A 21,122-nucleotide genomic window follows, 5' to 3' on the forward strand; every position below is an offset into this window, starting at 1 on the left:
TTATAAAAATGGAAGAGTAGGCTTATGCTCAGAATAGGGCAATGAATTCAGATCTGTCTGAATTAGCCATCAAGGAAATAATATCTTATCACTGTAGATAGCAATTATATGAATTTGAAGAAATTGGGATCCCATTCCTAGATATATTTGGATAAAGATGTTGAGATGGCTCAAAGAATGCCAGAACTCCATTCCACCTAACCCCTTCCCTCCCCCTCCACAATCCTCTCCTTTTCTCCTCTCCTTATTCATGTATGTCTTCTATTTTATTATTTTTACCCAAACCCTCATATATTATGTCTATATAGTATTGTCTGGGTTTGTATTGCCTGGTCTTGCAGCTTTGACAAGGTATAAAAATTGCATAATTCCATAATTCTACTGGACAGCCTGTGAAATGTGGAAACATATAAATAGTAAAAAAACAAACAAACAAAACAACAACAACAACAACAAAACTAACAAAAAGCAAAGGAAAAAGGACCAGAGAAAAGTCTGCAGTGATACAGAAAGAGGCAGAGTATCTTTGGGGACAAAACAGGTTTCCTTGTTCTAGTAAAATTGCTTGTTCGGTGTTAAAAGAAAGGGATTCTTTCTCCAGTTCTTTACCAGAATGACAGCCACCACTCCAGCAAGGGCAGTTTGGGAGTAAGAGATTATGGTCCAGATTATGATGACATTATCAGGCCTCTGCCCCACCCGCACTTTGTTACTCTCAGTACAGCCTGTGCACTTTAACACTCCAGAATAAAGCTTACAGAAAGCCTCAGCTGGCAAGAGACTTTTCTTTTGTGGATGGTTGGCCCCAGCAGGTTTACACAGAGAACAGAACCTAAAGGTCTGGCTTCCTGCCTGCTTGTGAAGGTAAACTAGACAGACAGAGATATATGTAGAAAACAATTTCAGCAGGTAATTGCTATCATCATCATCACGTTCCTATTACGCCTCTGGCGTTTAGGGCAGTGACAAAGCTCCTCCACTCCTGTCCGTTTCTGGTAAGTCTTTCAATGGTTCCCCAGCTGTGCCCCAGGTTTTTCAGCTCGGCTTCCATAGCTCTTTGCCATCTTGTTTTCGGGTAGGGTGACCAGACGTCCCGATAAAATCGGGACTGTCCCAATTTTTAGGCGTTTGTCCCACGTCCCGACCGATGTTTGGTCGGGACGCAATTTGTCCCGATATTTCGCACTCCTGTTTTTGTTTTGTTTTGTTCCGCCGGCGGGACTCCGCTTTTTTTTCCCCTCTGCCGGCGGGACTCCGGGACTATGCTTTTTTTTTTTCCCCTTGCTCTGCCAGCGGGATCCCCTCTCCCCCCCCCTCATGTGTCCCGATATTTTCTTCATCCCATCTGGTCACCCTATTTTCGGGTGGCCTCGTTTTCTCTTGATTTAAGGTGTTCATCTTATTGCTATTCTGGTGATGGAATCAGTTTCCATCCGAAGCTGATTCCATCTGGCCAATCCATCTCCAATGCCTTCTGGCAGTGATGGTGCTCAGATCCTCTTGGCTGCACTGTATCAATAGATCTTGGTTTGAGATTGTTCTGGGCCAAAAGATACGGAGGATTTTTCTGAGGCAGTTTGTATGGAGTGAAGTCAGTTTGGACATGTCATTCTTTCTCATTCCCCAGCATTCTGCACTATAAAGTAGTGTTGAAAATACGCAGCTCTGATAAATCTTGAGTTTGCATCTTTCGTGCTCTAATGATCCCCAGAGTCTGTGTCGATGGGTGCTTTTTGCTCCTGGTAGGTTCAACCATGCCAGATTGGTCTGTGGGGAGGGGCCAGACAAAACAGACACCCTCATCTTCCAGGTTGGGGGTTAGGCACAGGGTTAACAACCCCATCCCGTAAAAAACAAAGTATGTTACGGAAACAGCGATGGAGAAATCAACCATTACTGTGTGTGATGGCCTTCAAGAGTCAATGACCCATATGACTGCCAATGGTGAAAGCTGAAAGGAAGCCACTGGCATGAAGACTGAAGAACTCAACACCAAGATAAAACTCTCCTCTGGTGTCCGTGCCTTGTTGTGGCGGGACAGCTTGCATAATTGCTATACAGTATGTAATAATGATACATGATTGTGACGGGGTGTACCTGGCCTTTGCAACTCCCTACAGGAGGCCCCATGGTCCAACTACAACCTGCCCCATGAAGCAGCAAAGTGACAGGAAAGGAGCAGTGAAGGCGTGGCTAGAGAGGCCTCACAGCAGTTCAAGCAGCCAATCAGTACCCAGCAGGGTCAGAAAAAAGGAGCTGCAGGGCCTGAGAGATCAGTTCCTGGTTGGGACTGGAGGGGCAGGGAAGGGTGCTCCTCTCTGGCCAAAGGAGCTTAAGGGATAACCCGAGTTTGGTTCTGGCAGCATTTGCTTAAGCTGGGTTTGCAGGCAGAGAGAGGACCTAAGAAATCTAACCTTAAGGTAAAGGGTGAAGCAAAAAGGGGCCAAGTAGGAAGTGGCCCAGGGAGGAAGCAGCAATGAACTGAAATCAAGCAGTGTGTAGTTACTATTTATAGGGTCCCTGGGTTGGAACCCAGCATAGTGGGTGGGCCTGGGTTCCCCTATCGGTCATAGTGGCATAAACCTCAAGAGTGAGGGAGGACAGTGCTTATTTGCGAGTCCAAACAAAGGACTGAATTTAAAGGGCCTAGAGCTGGGGCTGAAGACCCTAGTGAGGGCAAGAGAACTGTTCATTTATTGAACTCTATTACCCTGGAATGGATTCATTTGGACTTTGTGACTTGGCTGGAGGGCCAAGCCACTAAAGACCTACCAATGTCAGCTGGCAGCCTGCAGGGCACACCAGGAGTATGAAAAAAAAAACTGCAATACCACACCTAGCCACCAAAAGGCACTTAGAGGTGAGTGCCCACATTGCAATGACTAAAAGAGTCTTCTTCCTCATTTGACTTACAAGCTAAGGATATTTCTTCTCAATCCAAATAGCAAGCTCTCACCTGAACACTTAAATAGATGCATTTTCCACAGAAGTTCAAGTTGAGCTGGCATTAGCTATCATGATAAATGTAGCTATATATAATACAATAGCACTGCTATTTTAAGTAGGTAGTTACTGCTTGGGGTAGACAGATCTTGGAAAAGCTGTTTCACTACCTTTATTTAAGAAGACAATCAGATGTAGCATTTTAGTCAGGGGTTGTTGACAGTCAAGGAGAAAAGATTATCAAAGCACTTTCTTTCAATCTAGTTTGCATTATTCAGTGTTTTCCTGCCTTTGCAGAGCTCATTAAGCCCTTTTTAATAAACAAACTAGTGTTGAATATGCATTATTATCTGTACAAAATATTGCCTGCAAATACTGCAATTAATTATAGATCTGTCTTTTTACATTAAACTAGTTTTGACTTTTTTTTATAAAATTGTTCTACTTTTTAAATAAGCAACTTATTTCCAAGAATAGTAGCTACCTGTTCAATACCATAAGAGTGCATTGGATAATATTCTGCAGAGGTGGGGTGGCGGGAAGGTCCATGAAACAGTTCTGAATTAACAGATTTTAATTTTCTTAAATTGAATAAAAAGAAGCTTGCAGGCTAGTAGGATATCACTGATGAAATCTGTGTGCAGTGATATAATCAGGAAAATGTTACTGGCCACTGACCAATTCTAACCCTTCAGGGCTTCTTAACTTAAAAGGCTGATGTATCCTATCCTGCTTATTGATGAAAAACAATACAGCTTGATTGTTTAAATAAAAATAGTTTAGTGGAAAACCAAATTTCTAGAGATCTCTAACAGATTTAAGAGTTTCATCATCTCCAGGGTATTCTCCAGAAGATGAGGCTTTAATTAAATGTGAAAGAAAGCTGGGCAAAATTTCAGCTCTTCACTTTCTGAAATGCTTTCATTGCAAAATTTCCTTTCCTTGCCCAGTCCTCTGTCTAGCACATGCTAGTGACATAGCTAAAATTCAGATGCTGAAAGAATGTTGCTGCAAGTGGGTTTCACCTTTTGGCTTTCAGGACCAACTCTGCTCTGACACAAAAGCACACAGATTTCACTGTGCTAAGTGAAAAGGTATGGGGGGGGTGTATTGGGGAGAAGCTTTGAAGTTTAATTAAAACTAATAAAAATACAAGTTGGTCCTCTTTTGCATTATATGTAAAATATGTGTGAAGCTCGTGCATGACCTCTCTGTAAGCGACAAAGTAGTTTAGTTACTTTGGTGCTTAGAACATTTTGAATCTGTATGGTCTATGAACCTTTGCCAGGATGGAACTGGATTCTTCTCAAAATTCTAATGTAGAAATGACATATCACCTATTTCACTGTGTCAAGACACAGACTGGCCTGAGTCCACTGTGTCACTCTTGGTGGCTTTTCCACCTGAAGAAGAGACTTAGCAGTCAGGATGGAGCTCACTTCATTGGGCCAAACATTACATTCATTTTTATCTCCTGTCCTACAGTATTCAGTTTTTAAATCCTCAGCTGTGTAGCTACCAGTCCAAATAGCCAGATTGACTGTTACCCACAAGCACAACTGAATAGAATTTGTAGCCACTTAGTAGCTCTGTAATTCCATTAAATATTTTCTCAAGTCTTTTAGAAACAGCTCCTTCTGTCAGCTTTCTTGGGTTTTAAATATCACTTTGCTCTAGATTTCTAAATTCTAGTATTATTTGCTGCCTGAATTTTCAGTCTTTGGATTACAACCAGTGTATTAGAATGGCCTACCCACCTCCTGGTTCTCTTGGCAATCATCAGTCATTAGAGTTTATCTATTTGCTTCTATCATAGGCTCTTTATGCTGGCCTAAAATCAGAGACTCACTTTTCTTCAAGGGCAGTTCCCCAGCAGTTCCTTCTTCTTTTAGCAATACACAATAATAGTTTCTCTTAGAGTGTGCTGTTTTTAACACAATCCATCCTTCAGTCAAAACCAAAAAAATTGAAATCCCATGAGAAGGCATAGGGTCTTCTACTTTCCTCTTCCTAGATGAACAGGTGCTGTGTAAAATCTCCACAATAACCCTCACCTCTCTCTTCCTCTCAGTCCACCAGACTAGATTAAAATAAAACCAAGGTTCAGGAACTAAACAGAACAGAAATTCACAACACCATCTACAGTGATGCTATTGGTATACATACGTGGTCTTACATCAAAGGAAACTTTTTGTTTCTCATGAACCACAGTAATAGATCATCTTAATGAGCTTGATGCATGGAACTCCACATATGGGCACTGAAAAGATATGGACCTTCAAGTCAGGAGTATGGTGTATGATTAAGAGGTCATTATCTCAGTTGAATGACCAACATCTTTTGAAAGATTGCACTAAATGGCAGCAGGACAATCATTTGACTATTCTTATGAGTCAACTATTATGAAGAGTCATTATTATTTAAGGGCAATAAATAAATATCACTTTAGCCACAACTCCTATGACTTGATAGCTTGTGGAGAGGATGGCTCTATTAAGTATTCCCATGCTTCCGGTGTCCCTAAACCTTCAGCTGCCAGAAGCTGGGACTGGACAGCAGAGGATGAATCATTTGATAAATTGCCCTGTTCTGTTCATTCCCTCTGAAGCATCTGGCCCCAGACACTCTCTGAAGACAGGATATTGAGCAAGATGGACCAGCTGAGCTAAATGGACCACTGGTCTGATCCAGTATGGCCACTCTGATGTTTTTTTTCCATTCAAAATAGACACAAGTTAATTTAAATAGGATTCATAATGAATAATCAACTTAAGTACAGTGGGCATATTGGAATTGGAAAAGGTTCAGAAAAGGGCAACAAAAATTAGGGGTACAGAACGGCTTCCGTATGAGGAGAGATTAATAAGACTGGGACTTTTCAGCTTGGAAAAGAGGCAACTAAGGGGGGATATGATAGAGGTCTATAAAATCATGAGTGGTATAGAGAAAGTAAATAAGGAAGTGTTATTTACTCCTTTTCATAATACAAGAACAAGGAGCAACCAAATTTAATTAATAGGTAGCAGGTTTTAAACAAACACAAGAAAGTATTTTTTCACACAACCCACTGTCAACCTCTGGAATTCCTTGCCAGAGGGTGTTGTAAAGGCCAATACTATAATGGGGTTCAAAAGGGAGCTAGATAGATTCATGGAAGATAGGTCCATCAATGGCTATTAGCCAGGGTGGGCAGGAATGGTGTCCCTAGCCTCTGTTTGCCAGAAGCTGGGATTGGGTGACAGGGCATTGATCACTTGATGATAACCTGTCTGTTCATTCCCTTTGGGGCACCTGCCATTGGCCACTGTCAGAGGACAGGATACTGGGCTTGATGGACCTTTGGTCTGACCCAGTATAACCGTTCTTATGGGCCTGATTCTTTTCTCACTGTCACCAATGTAAATCGTGCCTTATATCGTGAGTCAATTATATATAAATCCTAACAAGTAATTTTGAATTTACTAAATAGTCATATTTTATCAGGCCCCATAATTCTGAATGGCCAAGAATAATTCATTGATATTCACAGTAAACAAACCAGGATTATTATTGTTATTTTGTTTATTTGTATCATGGTAGCAGGGCCGTAGCAACAAAGAACGTGGCCCCCTCCGAACGGTGGCCCCCTCCGAACATATGTCCGGGCAGGGTCCCTTACAATGCAGAAACTGGAATGTGGTATTTATTTTGCCACTTTTAGGGGCCCCCTTCCTTGCGGGGCCCCCTCCGGTCGGAGGGTACGGAGGGCGCTCACTACGCCTCTGCATGGTAGTACTCAAAAGCCTCAGCCATGAGCAGGGCCCCATTGTACCAGGCCTTGTACAAACACCTAGGAAGACCTCCAAAGACCTTACAATCTAATTTTAAGACAATAAATGAAGGGGGCAAGGAAAGATGATGAGGGTAGCAGTAATAAGATTCTGAGCTCAACCAGATGGATCTGAATCATTTATGTATAATAAAAAATGTAAATATCACCTAACACCAACTGCTCTCAAAGAAGTCAAAAGTAGATGCTTGGTTTCCTGTAGATATAACAGTAGAAGTGGATCTTGAGGAAAATTTGAAGGACACAACAACAGTGTTCCATTATAGTATGGAAGAACGTGTGAAGGCAGTTGTGGAAGAAGAGGACAAACAGGCACTCAAGGTTGGCACCGCTGACAGAGAATGACAATGCTGTAAGAGCATCAGCACTGTTGTATTGATTCTGGTTACTGACTGTGCAGCTGAAAGCATATAGTATAATGTTAAAACACAAAATGCTAAAAGGAAATCACTTACACTAAGGAAATCACATGTACTAAGTATATTGCCAGAGGAAGTAGCACAATTTCAGAAATAGGGTGTGAATTGTGATTGCTGCAGGGTCTACAAGTATTTTATATCCTAGCTGTGTTCTAGATAGGATTCTCCCCCAAATTATTTTCAAAAATGAACAGGAGATATTTCCTCTTCTGAGCAAGCCACCTACTCCTTTTGGTTAAGTACACATAGAGCATAATTTATGTTGCTATTTTGACACATCATCTGGAGATTTTCTTCTAAAAATGTTATGTCTTGAGGAGCCAGAGGATGTTGTGGGGCATATGTCTAGTTTAATGTATTTCCACCTACAAGAACCCGAAGTTGATTGTAAAATTAAAGCTAGGGCCTGGTTAGTCTGATTTAAAATATAATAAAAATAAATGTATTAAGTTACTAGAGTCACTGAGATAGCTAACTTTTGTAACATATTCCTTTAGGTTCAATAATCACATGCAAAAGGAACAGAAAAGAAAGTTAAACAACCATTGTTTTTTCCACTAACAAAATGGAAAGACAGACAATAAGGTGTCTTTGAATGGGTGAGGTTCTGTGGCATGCAATGTGCAGGAGGTCAGACTAGATGATCCCTTCTGGCCTTAAAGTCTGAGTCTTATCCATACTAAACATTCACATTTTTATTACCATGAGTAACAGCCAGAGCGGAGTAACATTCAATAACACTGGTAATAAGCCTCAGAAGCACAGAACTATTTGCCTCTGACTTAATTAGCTTCTTCTGTAAGAATTAAATTGTATTATTCTCTAAGAAAAATGTCTGTCTTGAGTTTTATTGCAGCCCAGTATTAATATTCAAATCAACTCTCCCTCTTAGGCAAAGTCGAATGACAGTATTTATTTTACCACATAAAAACAAGATGCAGCTTCCCATGTGCACTTTTTGAGGGGAGAGAAAGGTAACTCGCTATTCATACATTAATTTTAGAACACTACTTTGCTATTATATTCTGTCATAATATTAATGTTTAAGACAGAAGCAAAGAAAATGTATTAAACAACAGCCTCTGGTCAAACATATCATCCTGTGATCCTGCAACCTTGCTCGTCTGAATTATCCATATTCACACAATTAGACAACAGGACTGCTGATGGAGTCAGGGTTACAGGATCAGGCCTTTAGTTGTTTGAATAAGTAAAGGAAATCATGGTGCTCTCTACTAATCTATGGTATATATACAGCTTTTATAACTCCATCTCAGCTCTCACGACTGTCTGTGTTAATCACTTCATTTCATGGATTCAACAGTCATAGGTTTTTAAAGTACATTCCCCCTTCTTTTTCTTCCCTGTTTTCTGCAAATTAAGAAACTTTCATGTATTCTATCTGCTACATACTATGGGATAGTTTGTGTCTTTAGGCACAGATTTCAACAACGGATGGTAATTAAACTGCCCAGGGGTAGTCCTACAAGGCATTTTGCCTCACACGCCGCTCGGAGTCACAACTCCTTCCCTGCTCACACCCGGCTCCTGAGGAAGTAGTAGTGTGCTGCTAGCATAAGCCAACAGCAAAAAACAATACCCATCACCGGGCTCATGTATGCAAAGCCAAGACTCACACCATATCCCACTCCGACTTTCCAGGGTTTGTAATACTTGGTTTTGGATTAAGTACAACATCGCGATAGTGTTTTTACTCTTAAATTATGAGTATATATTCTCAACTTTAGTTCCATTTTAACATTTTTTTTATCTGGAACTTATCAATACAATTATATATATATATATACACACACACACACACACACACACACATAGTGTACGTGTCAAGTATTACTATTAATAAACAGAACTGTAGTTAGAGATGTGTTTTATAGTTACACATATGTAAATACATAAAGTACACAGGAAGGGTGTACAGATCTATAATATTAAGAAGGTAAGTACAGCATATGACAGTTTTTGAGATGCCTATTTAACTAGAAAGTAATTAAAATTTTCTTTTTATCCTAAAATGCTTAAATAAATTAAGATATGTTTGAATGATTATTCATATCTAAAATTATTATTAAAATAAGAGCTTCACAACCAGAGTGCATGGAATTGCATAACGGAAAAAATTCAAACTTGTACTGTATCTTTGCATTCTGATTGGCCAAGATCAATCCATTTTAGATAAAATGTTCTAACAACTCATCGTATAGCTGGGCCCTCATGCCCTCATGCTATCATCTGATATTGTAATGAAAGGTCAAAAGATATTTTTAAACATATTATAAGAACAGTATATTGAAAGTAATATGTTTAAAATTAGCAATTGCAAGCTATTAATACAGCATTTAAATATCCACCAAGCTAACTTCTCAATAGCAACACTTAAAAGACATAATTACACTTAAGTAGGGCTGTCGATTAATCAGTTAACTCACGCGATTAACTCAAAAAAATTAATCGTGATTAACAAAAATTAATCACGATTAATCACAGTTTTAATCACACTGTTAAACCATAGAATACTAATTGAAATTTAATAAATATTTTGGATGTTTTTCTACATTTTCAAATATAGTGATTTCAGTTACAACACAGAATACAAAGTGTACAGTGCTCACTTTATATTATTTTTATTACAAATATTTGCAATGTAAAAATGATAAACAAAAGAAATAGTATTTTTCAATTCACCTCATACAAGTACCATAGTGCAATCTCTTTATCATGAAATTTGAATTTACAAATGTAGATTTTTTTTGTTACATAACTGCACTCAAAAACAAAACAATGTAAAACTTTAGAGCCTACAAGTCCACTCAGTCCTACTTCTTGTGCAGCCAATCACTAAGAGAAACAAGTTTGTTTACATTTACGGGAGATAATGCTGCCCACTTCTTGTTTACAATGTCACCAGAAAGTGAAAACAGGCATTCGCATGGCACTTTTGTAGCTGACATTGCAAGGTATTTATGATTCATAGATTCTAGGACTGGAAGGGACCTCGAGAGGTCATCGAGTCCAGTCCCCTGCCCGCATGGCAGGACCAAATACTGTCTAGACCATCCCTGATAGACATTTATCTAACCTACTCTTAAATATCTCCAGAGATGGAGATTCCACAACCTCCCTAGGCAATTTATTCCAGTGTTTAACCACCCTGACAGTTAGGAACTTTTTCCTAATGTCCAACCTAGACCTCCCTTGCTGCAGTTTAAGCCCATTGCTTCTTGTTCTATCCTCAGAGGCTAAGGTGAACAAGTTTTCTCCCTCCTCCTTATGACACCCTTTTAGATACCTGAAAACTGCTATCATGTCCCCTCTCAGTCTTCTCTTTTCCAAACTAAACAAACCCAATTCTTTCAGCCTTCCTTCATAGGTCATGTTCTCAAGACCTTTAATCATTCTTGTTGCTCTTCTCTGGACCCTTTCCAATTTCTCCACATCTTTCTTGAAATGCGGTGCCCAGAACTGGACACAATACTCCAGCTGAGGCCTAACCAGAGCAGAGTAGAGCGGAAGAATGACTTCTCGTGTCTTGCTCACAACACACCTGTTAATACATCCCAGAATCATGTTTGCTTTTTTTTGCAACAGCATCACACTGTTGACTCATATTTAGCTTGTGGTCCACTATAACCCCTAGATCCCTTTCTGCCGTACTCCTTCCTAGACAGTCTCTTCCCATTCTGTATGTGTGAAACTGATTTTTTTTTTTTATGTACCGGATATGCTAAACATTCGTATGCCCCTTCATGCTCTGGCCACCATTCCAGAGGACATGCTTCCTGCTAAAGACACTTGTTAAAAAAAATAATGCGTTAATAAAATTTGTGACTGAACTCCTTGGGGGAGAATTGTATGTCTCCTGCTCTGTGTTTTACCCACATTCTGCTATATGTTTCATTTTATAGCAATCTCGGATGATGACCCAGCATGTTGTTCATTTTAAGAACACTTTCACTGCAGATTTGACAAAACACAAAGAAGGTACCAATGTGAGATTTTTAAAGATAGCTACAGCACTTGACCCAAGATTTAAGAATCTGAAGTGCCTTCCAAAATCAGATAGGGATGAGATGTGGAGCATGTTTTCAGAAGTCTTAAATGAGCAACACTCCACTGTGGAAACTACGGAACCCAAACCACCAAAAAAAAAAAAAATTAACCTTCTGCTGGTGGCATCTGACTCAGATGATGAAAATGAATGTGTGTTGGTTTGCACTGCTTTGGATCATTATCGAGCAGAACCCATCATCAGCATGGACACATGTCCTCTGGAATGGTGGTTGACTCAGGAAGGGACATATGAATCGTTAGAGTATCTGGCATGTAAATATCTTGCTACGCTGGCTACAGCAGTGTCAGGCGAACAGCTGTTCTCACTTTCAGGTGACATTGTGAACAAGAAGCAGGCAACATTATCTGCTGCAAATGTAAACAAACTTGTTTGTCTGAGCGACTGGCTGAACAAGAAGTAGGACTGAGTGGACTTGTAGGCTCTAAAGTTTTACATAGTTTTATTTTTGAATGCAGTTATTTTTTGTTCATAACTACATTTGTAAGTTCAACTTTCATGATAGAGAGATTGCACTACAGTACTTGTATTAAGTGAATTGAAAAATACTATTTATTTTATTTTTACAGTGCAAATATTCATAATAAAAATAAATATAAAGTGAGCACTGTATACTTTGTATTCTGTGTTGTAAGTGAAATCAATATATTTTAACGTAGAAAAACATCCACAAATATTTATAATAAGCTTTCATGGGTTAAAAAAACCACTTCTTCAGATGCAGTGGGGTTTTTTACCCACAAAAGCTTATGCCCAAATAAATCTGTTAGTCTTTAAGGTGCCACCAGACACCTCGTTGTTTTTGTGGATACAGACTAACATGGCTACCCCTCTGATACTTCACAAATATTTATATAAATGGTATTCTATTTTTGTTTAACAGCACGATTAATCACAATTAATTTTTTTAAACGCAATTGATTTTTTTAATCATTTGACAGCCCTACACTTAAGATCAATTTAACTTTAGATTCGTCAGGTTCATAAATTCCACTCCTCATGGTGCACATTTCATTGTGAATTTGCCAACTGTAATGTGGATGACCTTGACACAAGAACTATTTTAGTTTACTTTCCTCAGCTGTAGGTTTCATGGAAAATCTATTACCGTGAACTTTTTGTTGCAGTTATTTAAGGTGGTCCTCCTTTGACATGCATACTGGGAGACTGTGCCTGCAACAAATGATGAAGCTTCTGATTCAGGTGTATCTGAAGTAGCAGGATAAGCTTGTTGCACCTGAACAGAGAGGGTGGAAAAAAGAACTGAGTCTGTCAAATAGTCTGGAACACCAAAAATATGCTCCCAGAACAACAGAATAGTGAAATCATCCATTAATTTCATTTCCGATACCTTAACTTAACATTTTCCTGGGAAAAGAAATAACTTTCCTACAATCCACTGAGAAAACTGATTTCTGCGGCAATTACACCTCTACCCCGATATAATGCTGTCCTCGGGAGCCAAAAAATCTTACCATGTTATAGGTGAAACTGCGTTATATCGAACTTGCTTTGATCCGCCGGAGTGCGCAGCCCCCCCCCCCCCCCCCGGAGCACTGCTTTACCGCGTTATATCCGAATTCATGTTATATCGGGTCGCGTTATATCGGGGTAGAGGTGTACTGTGAGTGCTGTAGAAATTTCTGTAGAAACACCATGCATGTAGATTTCTATTGGCCGTAGCGATTACTTGAAAACTCTATGGATCATTCGAATCAACCCACGCTGGATTACAAGGACATTGCAGAGAAGATAAATAATGACAAGCCATTAAGCAACTGCTTAAATCAAACATTTGCTTATATTCTAGTTCCTGCCATACATATATTTTTATTATTATTACTTTACACTTACCTATGATTTATGTCCAAGGATCTCAAAATACTTTACACAAAAGTCAGTGCTTGAACTGAGAAAATGTGATGGTCCTCCCTCCATCCCATGAAACTTTTCCCCACTTTTTCACCTCCAACAGAAGTGTGAGGTATAAAATACCTGCATAGATCTCTCTACCCCCATTGAAATATTAACAAGAATAGGTAAATATTATTACCCCTAGTTTCCAAAAGGGAAAATGAGGCAGAGAGAAGTTAAGCAACTTTCACAAGGTTACACAGCAGGTCAGTAGTAGAGTTGGAATAGAATATACCCATGCAGTGTAAACATGAAGGCTTTGGTCTTTGCTTAAAATTTAGATTGACCTAGCTATGTGGCTGAAGGGTATGAAAAAATCACACCCCTGTGCACTGCAGTTGCACCAACCTAACCCCCAAAGTAGATACAGCAAGGTTGATGTAAGAATTCTTTGACCTACCTACCGCCACTCAGGAAGGTAGATTATCTACATAGATGGAGAAACCCTTTCCATCGATGTAGGAAGTATCTATACTGTGGTGCTAACACCAGTAGGAATGACCTAAATAGCACTGCTTCCTTTGTTAGTGAAGCAAGATTCCCAAACTAGAATAGTTAAGGTTGAAAGAACATAAATAGTCATTCCACGTACTCCACTTGAACTGGTTTAATATTGGTGAAGTCAGAGAGGAAGACAAAAGATCAGGCTTATAATGGGAAGCTTGCTTCCACCTCAACAATGGAAAGATGACCACTTTCTCTATAATATGTATGCGGAGGGACAATTTCAACCACACTAAATAAGCTATTATGAATATATTATTTCATGTAAAAGCTGCTATTGGATATGAGCCAGTGGAGAATAGAAGAATTCATCCAGTTATGTAATGGTACTCTCACAAACTCAAGGTAATTTTTATGCTGCTGAAGAAAGAGAATTTACTGACAATTTTCACTATTTTGAAAGGAAGGAACTTATTGCCTGTCTGTCTAAGGCTGTTATAGTGAATAGCCAAAAAGGGTTTCAGTGAGGGTCAGCAGCATTACTCTGCCACTCTTGTATACTTTCATGAATGACCTTTTAAACTGATTTTAAATCATAAGCACTATGATTGATTATAGCTAATGTACTGCCTGAAATACAATGCCACTGGGAAGATGGTGAACAAAAAGAATGTTACTGAATGGAATATATAGTAAGGCATTATTTTCATTAGGCTGCAAAGGCAGCTATCCAAGAACTGGAGTCCTGAGAAGAATAATCCATGGTGGAATTGAATCCAGGTATCAGGTAGGCTGAGAACATACCAAGAGCAATAATAAAGCAGAAACTCTTTCTATGTGTCCAAGAGAATGGTAAGATGGCACATACACATCCTGCCTTTGGAAAATTATATGAGCTTTTTCCCACCGTTAGTATCCACAAAGGTTATGTTTTTAATTAACAAGACGTGGTTATATAATTAACAGAACAAACTTGGGACAGAAATCAGTAGAAAAAAGTATTCAAACTATAATTACTGTAGTCTGATTTGTAGGGCCCATTAAGGTGCCAGCATGAACACTAAAGAAATTGTCTCTTTCTATCATCAACAAAACATAAGAGCAAGGTTTATTTTGCTTTTTAGTGTGGAGAACAGATGGGAGATTATTGTTTGTACAGATTATGGGCCAAATCCAAATATCTCTGTCCAGCAAGAATTACACTGCAGCTCCCCAACCCCAACCCCACATTTTGCCTTGCCACTGCCAGCCAATTTACTGTACTGTATAGAAACAGCTACTAATAGGATTGAAAAGTATCTATTAATCTCTCTCTTCCATAGCTCTAGATCGCTCTTGCCTATAAAATGCAGATTACGGTCAATTAAATAAGGGCCAAAGCAATTTGAAAATGCCCTGGTATGTAGGTCTCCTAGTTGTTTTGACAAGTAGCTCATAATATCTACGCAACTGCTACAGAACATCTACACATATTTTCCATTAGAGTGCACGTGAGAAAAGAGTTTTAAACCTTTCGAAAGGTCTGTTTCTCTGTATAAATTTCCCTGCAATAGTGCTTGTTACTTCCATGTATGGGAAGAATGTTTCCATTTCCTTTCCTCTTTTATAGAAGTATAAATATTGAACTCCTGATTCTTTAATGCTAGAAATACAAAATATCTAATTGGATAAGACCAAATCAAGTCTCTGGGTTTTCCCCAAAATGGGTGCAAATTAATGCTGCTCTCATTTTCCATCTCTTTTTCTGAATGTGAGATAAATTCAGCCAAACGGAGCCCATATAGTAGAAGTGAAACATTAAGATGGCAGTATTCTGAACAGAGAAGCTCATTGTCATTCCTTTTACAATGATATTTTCAGTGCTTCATGAGCCAGAGAATATCTTAGTCTCACTGCAATTGGTTACAGTGTAAGAGAGTCCTAGGTTCATGGCTAACCTTGGAAAGGCCTACTTTGCTCTATTTTAATTTTTTTAATCAATGCAGACACAAAGACATATATGAGAGTAACAAAGAAAAGTATAATGTTAAAGAGAGAATGAACAAGATTTAACGTTTTTTAAACACAGTATATTGTGTGAACACAAGCCAAGCTGCACTAAAAAAGTGGTGAGAGTGCGCTGCAGAATGGGGAATACATTCATAGATAAACCACAACTGGCTTATCTATGAACGTATAGATAGAATGAATGCAACTTGTTCACTGATTTAATAAAAGAGTGCTTTTTATGTATTATCCATGACTGTTTTTATTTCAGTCACTTTCAAGTGAAGATAGCCACTAGACACTTACTACCACAGCCTCAAGCTCTATTGATCTGTGTATTTAAACTGAGGTGTGACCATACTCACTTGGATGCCTTCCATCACTCCCTTCACTTTCTATCTTCTGCCTTTAAATCTTGGATTATCTGGAGTTTGGATACTGTGCAGTCAGTTACTGACCTGCACCAGTGCCTGGGTTCTGAATACAATATGGATAATATGGCTGAAATTTTCCAGATCCACCCAAGAGATTTAGATACTCGATCATTTTAATGAGATAAGGTCATCCAAATCCCAATGGTGATTTTGAAAATCCCCCACTTCCTCTGGCTGACCTCCTCAGATTCAACATGTTTATTGTTCAAAACAGCAACAAAACAGCTTTTACCTCATTTGTGCAAATTTAGTGCTATACTAGAAATCTTACAATATTGGCTCAAAAAGGGGAGACATAAAAGAGTAAAAGTGATGGGTAAAACTGCAATTTACGGTGTGCTGTAAAGGGTATGGGAGCTTCTTAGAGGTTAAATCTCTCTCTAACTTTACCCTGATTTGTGAATAGTGTCCATGTTTTGTTCACAGACTTCAAGGTCAAAAGGCACCATTATGATCTTCTAGTCTGACCTCCTGCACAACGCAGGCCACAGAATCTCATCCACCCATTCCTGTAACAAACCCCTGACCTATGTCTGAGATATTGAAGTCATCAACTTGTGGTTTAAAGACTTCAAGGTGCAGAGAATCCTCCAGCAAGTGACCCATGCCCCACGCCACAGAGGAAGGTAAAAAAAAACCCAGGGCCTCTGCCAATCTGCCCTGGAGGAAAATTCCTTCCCGACCCCAAATATGGCCATCAGTTAAACCCTGAGCATGTGGGCAAAACTCAGCAGCCAGACACCCAGGAAAGAATTCTCTGTAGTAACTCAGATCCCACCCTATCTAGTGTCCCATCACAGGCCATTGGGCATATTTACCGCTAATAGTCAAAGATCAATTAATTGCCAGAATTAGGCTATCCTATCATACCATCCCTTCCATAAACTTATCAAGTTTAGTCTTGAAGCCAGATAAGTCTTTTGCCTCCACTGCTCCCCTTGGAAGGCTGTTCCAGAACTTCACTCCTCTGATGGTTAGAAACCTTCATCTAATTTCAAGTCTAAACTTCCTGATGGCCAATTTATATCCATTTGTTCTTGTGTCCACATTGGTACTGAGCTTAAATAATTCCTCTCCCTCCCTGGTATTTATCCCTCTGATATATTTGTAGAGAGCAATCTTATCTCCCCTCAGCCTTCTTTTGGTTAGGCTAAACAAGCTGAGCTCTTTGAGTCTCCTTTCATAAGACAGGTTTTTCATTCCTCGGATCATCCTAGTGGCCCTTCTCTGTACCTGATCCAGTTTGAATTCATCTTTCCTAAACATGGGAGACCAGAACTGCACACAATATTCCAGATGAGGTCTCACCAGTGCCTTGTATAACAGTACTAACACCTCCTTATCTCTACTAGAAATACCTCGCCTGATGCATCCCAAGACCGCATTAGCTTTTTTCACAGCCATATCATATTGGCAGCTCATAGTCATCCTGTGATCAACCAATACTCCGAGGTCCTTCTCCTCCTCTGTTACTTCCAAGTGATGCATCCCCAGCGTGGTTTAATTTAACCACAGATACTTTTGTGTTATTTTTGAGGGTATGCTAGTATCTTTCTTTTGTAAAGGGACTGCTCAGTGCATGACACACTCGGCAGAGGACGGCAGCCCAGGAATCTGTTGCTTTATTCAACAACATAGCAACAGAGAGGGTGAAAACAGACATTACCTAAACAGTAAGTAAAGGAGGAGTGGGGCATGGCTCCAACCCATAATAATCTGAGTAACCCAGTTAATCCTTTTATGACCACTTTACTACTTTCCATCTTTACAGGACTGCAATACACCATGCTATCTACTACAGTCCAAGCTAAATCTTTCAAATTTAATTACAGCATGTAAGTGCTGAAACTTAACCCCTTGCCAACTAAGGACTAAATTCCCCCCCAAAAAATAATCAGCAGTTATGGATATTATTGACCCTATCACAGGCCAATTCATTCAGCAGCAAGGTCGGCCTGACACATTTTTATTAGCTACGTGGATCCAGCTGCATAGATCAAGAAGATGGAAAACTCATACTAGCAAGCTATGCTCACTTCCAGAACTGTATGAGTGGGGGGAAGAGGAGAGGATGGGGATGGGCTCATCAGGCAAGTTTCCTGTTTTCATTTTGTTTCTGGAGGATGCTATCTGTCAGCACCACATGAAATATTTCTTCCATTCTGTTCCCTATGCCTCATGACTTAATCTTTTTTTTTCTTATTATGCCCTTTCTCTTTAAGGCTTCCTTTTTGTCTTATATGTTTTATTGACATTAGCCAGGAACAGGGGTGAAAGTAAGTTAAAGGACTTACCCGTACGCCGGAGTCCTGAGCGGGGCGTGGCCTCAACCGGAAGAGACATGGCCTCAGCCAGAAGAGGCGGGGCCTTTCAAGATTGAAAGGCCCTGGGGCTCCGGCTGTGGCTGGGAGCTCCAGGGCCTTTAAATCACCCCGGAGCTTCCAGCTGCAGAAGCAGCTGGGAGCCCCGGGGCTCAGGGGCGAATTAAAGGGCCCGGGGCTCTGGCTGCTGCGGAGCTCCAGGCCCTTTACATCCCCGCCCGAGCCCGGCTGCCGGAGCTCCGGCGGCGCTTTGAAGGGCCTGGGGCTCCCCGGAGCAGCTTTAAATCACCGCCGCGGAAGCCGGTCCTGTCCGGCATGGCGTACTGGCTCTTGCCGGTACGCCATACCGGACCGGACCGGCTTACTTTCACCCCTGGCCAGGAAACATCACTGCATCCCAACATTTGAGGACCCCCATTGCATTACAACATCTGCGAAGGCTACCTGACCATGTCATTGATGTCACTGTCAACAAAACTGATTGAAATATGATGATCAGGCTAGGTGCATTGAGGGATTCTTGGTTGTAGGTGGGGCAGAAGGCCTAATAAGTAGTCTGTAGAACAGAGAAATATTTTGATTTTCCTTTAAAGATGAGGCTTAATCACCACAGCTGAAGAGCCTAGGAAATGTAACAGCAGCTGGCAGCCGCAAAGGCTAATTATTACAGTATGAATAGCTAAGAACTCCTATCAGCTTAGTTCTGGTTTTTATATTGTGTCCATCACTTCAGTATCAGAGTACCTCACAAGGTATTCACGACCAGAGAAAACTGTATTTTAAAGAGGTTTTAATTAATTTATTACCTAATGGTCTGTAAGCCTGTTTTTATTCCCCTTGTTATGCACGGGCATGGACATTACCTTTTAGTAATGCATTAAAACAAAAGTCCTGGAGGAACCCCAGCATCCCAAATAGACCAATAAAACCAGAAGGGTGAAATCTTGATTCTATGAAGTAAATGGGAATTTTGCCATTTGACTTCAGTGGGACAGGATTTCCCACAAAATTTTTACCCACTGCCATCCATTCTTTTTAGAAAAGGACCCTTCATGATACAGCCTGAGCTTAGATTTTTCAAATTCACATTCATTTTACATTTAACAAGACTATTATAATGGGCCAAATTTGTACATGGTGTAACTCCAATTACGAGAGACATGAATTTGGCCTAGTATTTTAATAAACAGTTAACCTTGATTTCATGCCTTTCTCATTCCTTGACGTAGAAGGAATACTGTACAGAGCCTTTCCTGGTAACATAGTCATGATGAGACTGTTTTAAATTTGCTGAACTTCTACATTTTCTTTTCTTTCCTGTATTTAAAATATTTTATTGTACAAAAGTATTTATTACTTTAAGATCTATCTAAATGATGCATATTTTAAGTTAAGTATTACACACATTTATAACTACATGGTACTGTTCTTATTAGGCTCTGCATTTATTTGTATGAAATATTTATACCCTGATATAAGTGGAAGATCTCACTTACAGAATTGGTCTCACAGTTACATAATGATCATACTTTAGTATTACTTTCTTTTTCAGTAAGGCTAGCTCTTCCAGAAATCCAGATAGAACCTCTTACTGTACATGCAAGAAAACTAATGCAGATTACTGTTCACTATACCATCAGGGGCTCGTTCACCTGCACATCTACCAATGTGATATATGCCATCATGTGCCAGCAATGCCCCTCTGCCATGTACATTGGCCAAACCGGACAGTCTCTACGCAAAAGAATTAATGGACACAAATCTGACATCAGGAATCATAATACTCAAAAACCAGTGGGAGAACACTTTAACCTGTCTGGCCATTCAATGACAGACCTGTGGGTGGCTATCTTACAACAGAAAAACTTCAAAAACAGACTCCAACGAGAGACTGCTGAGCTGGAATTGATATGCAAACTAGACACAATCAACTCAGGATTGAATAAGGACTGGGAATGGATGAGCCATTACAAACATTGAATCTATCTCCCCTTGTAAGTATTCTCACACTTCTTATCAAACTGTCTGTACTGAGCTATCTTGATTATCACTTCAAAAGTTTTTTTTCTCTTACTTAATTGGCCTCTCAGAGTTGGTAAGACAACTCCCACCTGTTCATGCTCTCTGTATGTGTGTATATATATCTCCTCAATATATGTTTCACTCTATATGCATCCGAAGAAGTGGGCTGTAGCCCACGAAAGCTTATGCTCTAATAAATTTGTTAGTCTCTAAGGTGCCACAAGTACTCCTGTTCTTTTTGCGGATACAGACTAACACGGCTGCTACTCTGAAACCTGTTCACTAGGGGTTTTATTGATATCTGGATAAGAAATTAAACTTTATCAAGGTTTATTTGAACTCACTCCCTTAAAAAAAAATCACAGCCTATATAAGCATATTTTCTTGAAAATTTGAAGCTGTGGGAATTTAGATGTTGGCAAAATTGAACTGAAAGTAAATAATGGGGCATTTGGTTTAAGTCTGCATCTTGAAGTTAAATACTCAACAAAGTTTAAAGTTTCGGTTTAGTTTTGCTTTTTTGAAAATTTTCAGTCAGTTAAGTTTGAAAGTAATCCAGAATTCATACCTTCATGACCTATCTCTCTGAGAGATTGCATAATGTGATAATTATATGGTATTGTGTTTTCATTTCTGATCTGCATGAATTTATTTAGAGCATTATCCCTTCAGCAGGCTCAGTGGAAAATGAGCAATAAAAATATAAACACATGCTACCATATT

At 39.6% G+C, this 21,122-nt stretch overlaps 1 protein-coding gene across 2 annotated transcripts in view; it reads right to left on the reverse strand.

Moving 5' to 3' along the window:
* The window catches only part of DNTT (DNA nucleotidylexotransferase), a 149,558-nt gene that overhangs the window by 113,947 nt on the left and 14,489 nt on the right, over nt 1-21,122 (reverse strand). The window contains exons 3-4 of one of the 2 annotated variants that reach the window (XM_065408453.1): nt 20,210-20,223; nt 12,387-12,469 (exon numbers count right to left, since the gene is read on the reverse strand). In XM_065408453.1, the coding sequence (XP_065264525.1) occupies nt 12,387-12,469; nt 20,210-20,223 (97 nt within the window). Of the gene's footprint in view, nt 1-12,386; nt 12,516-20,209; nt 20,224-21,122 lie in introns of both variants that reach the window. The other variant, XM_065408452.1, reaches the window with a different exon arrangement.

This window comes from Emys orbicularis, chromosome 7, assembly GCF_028017835.1.
Source record: "Emys orbicularis isolate rEmyOrb1 chromosome 7, rEmyOrb1.hap1, whole genome shotgun sequence".
NCBI lineage: Eukaryota > Metazoa > Chordata > Testudines > Emydidae > Emys > Emys orbicularis.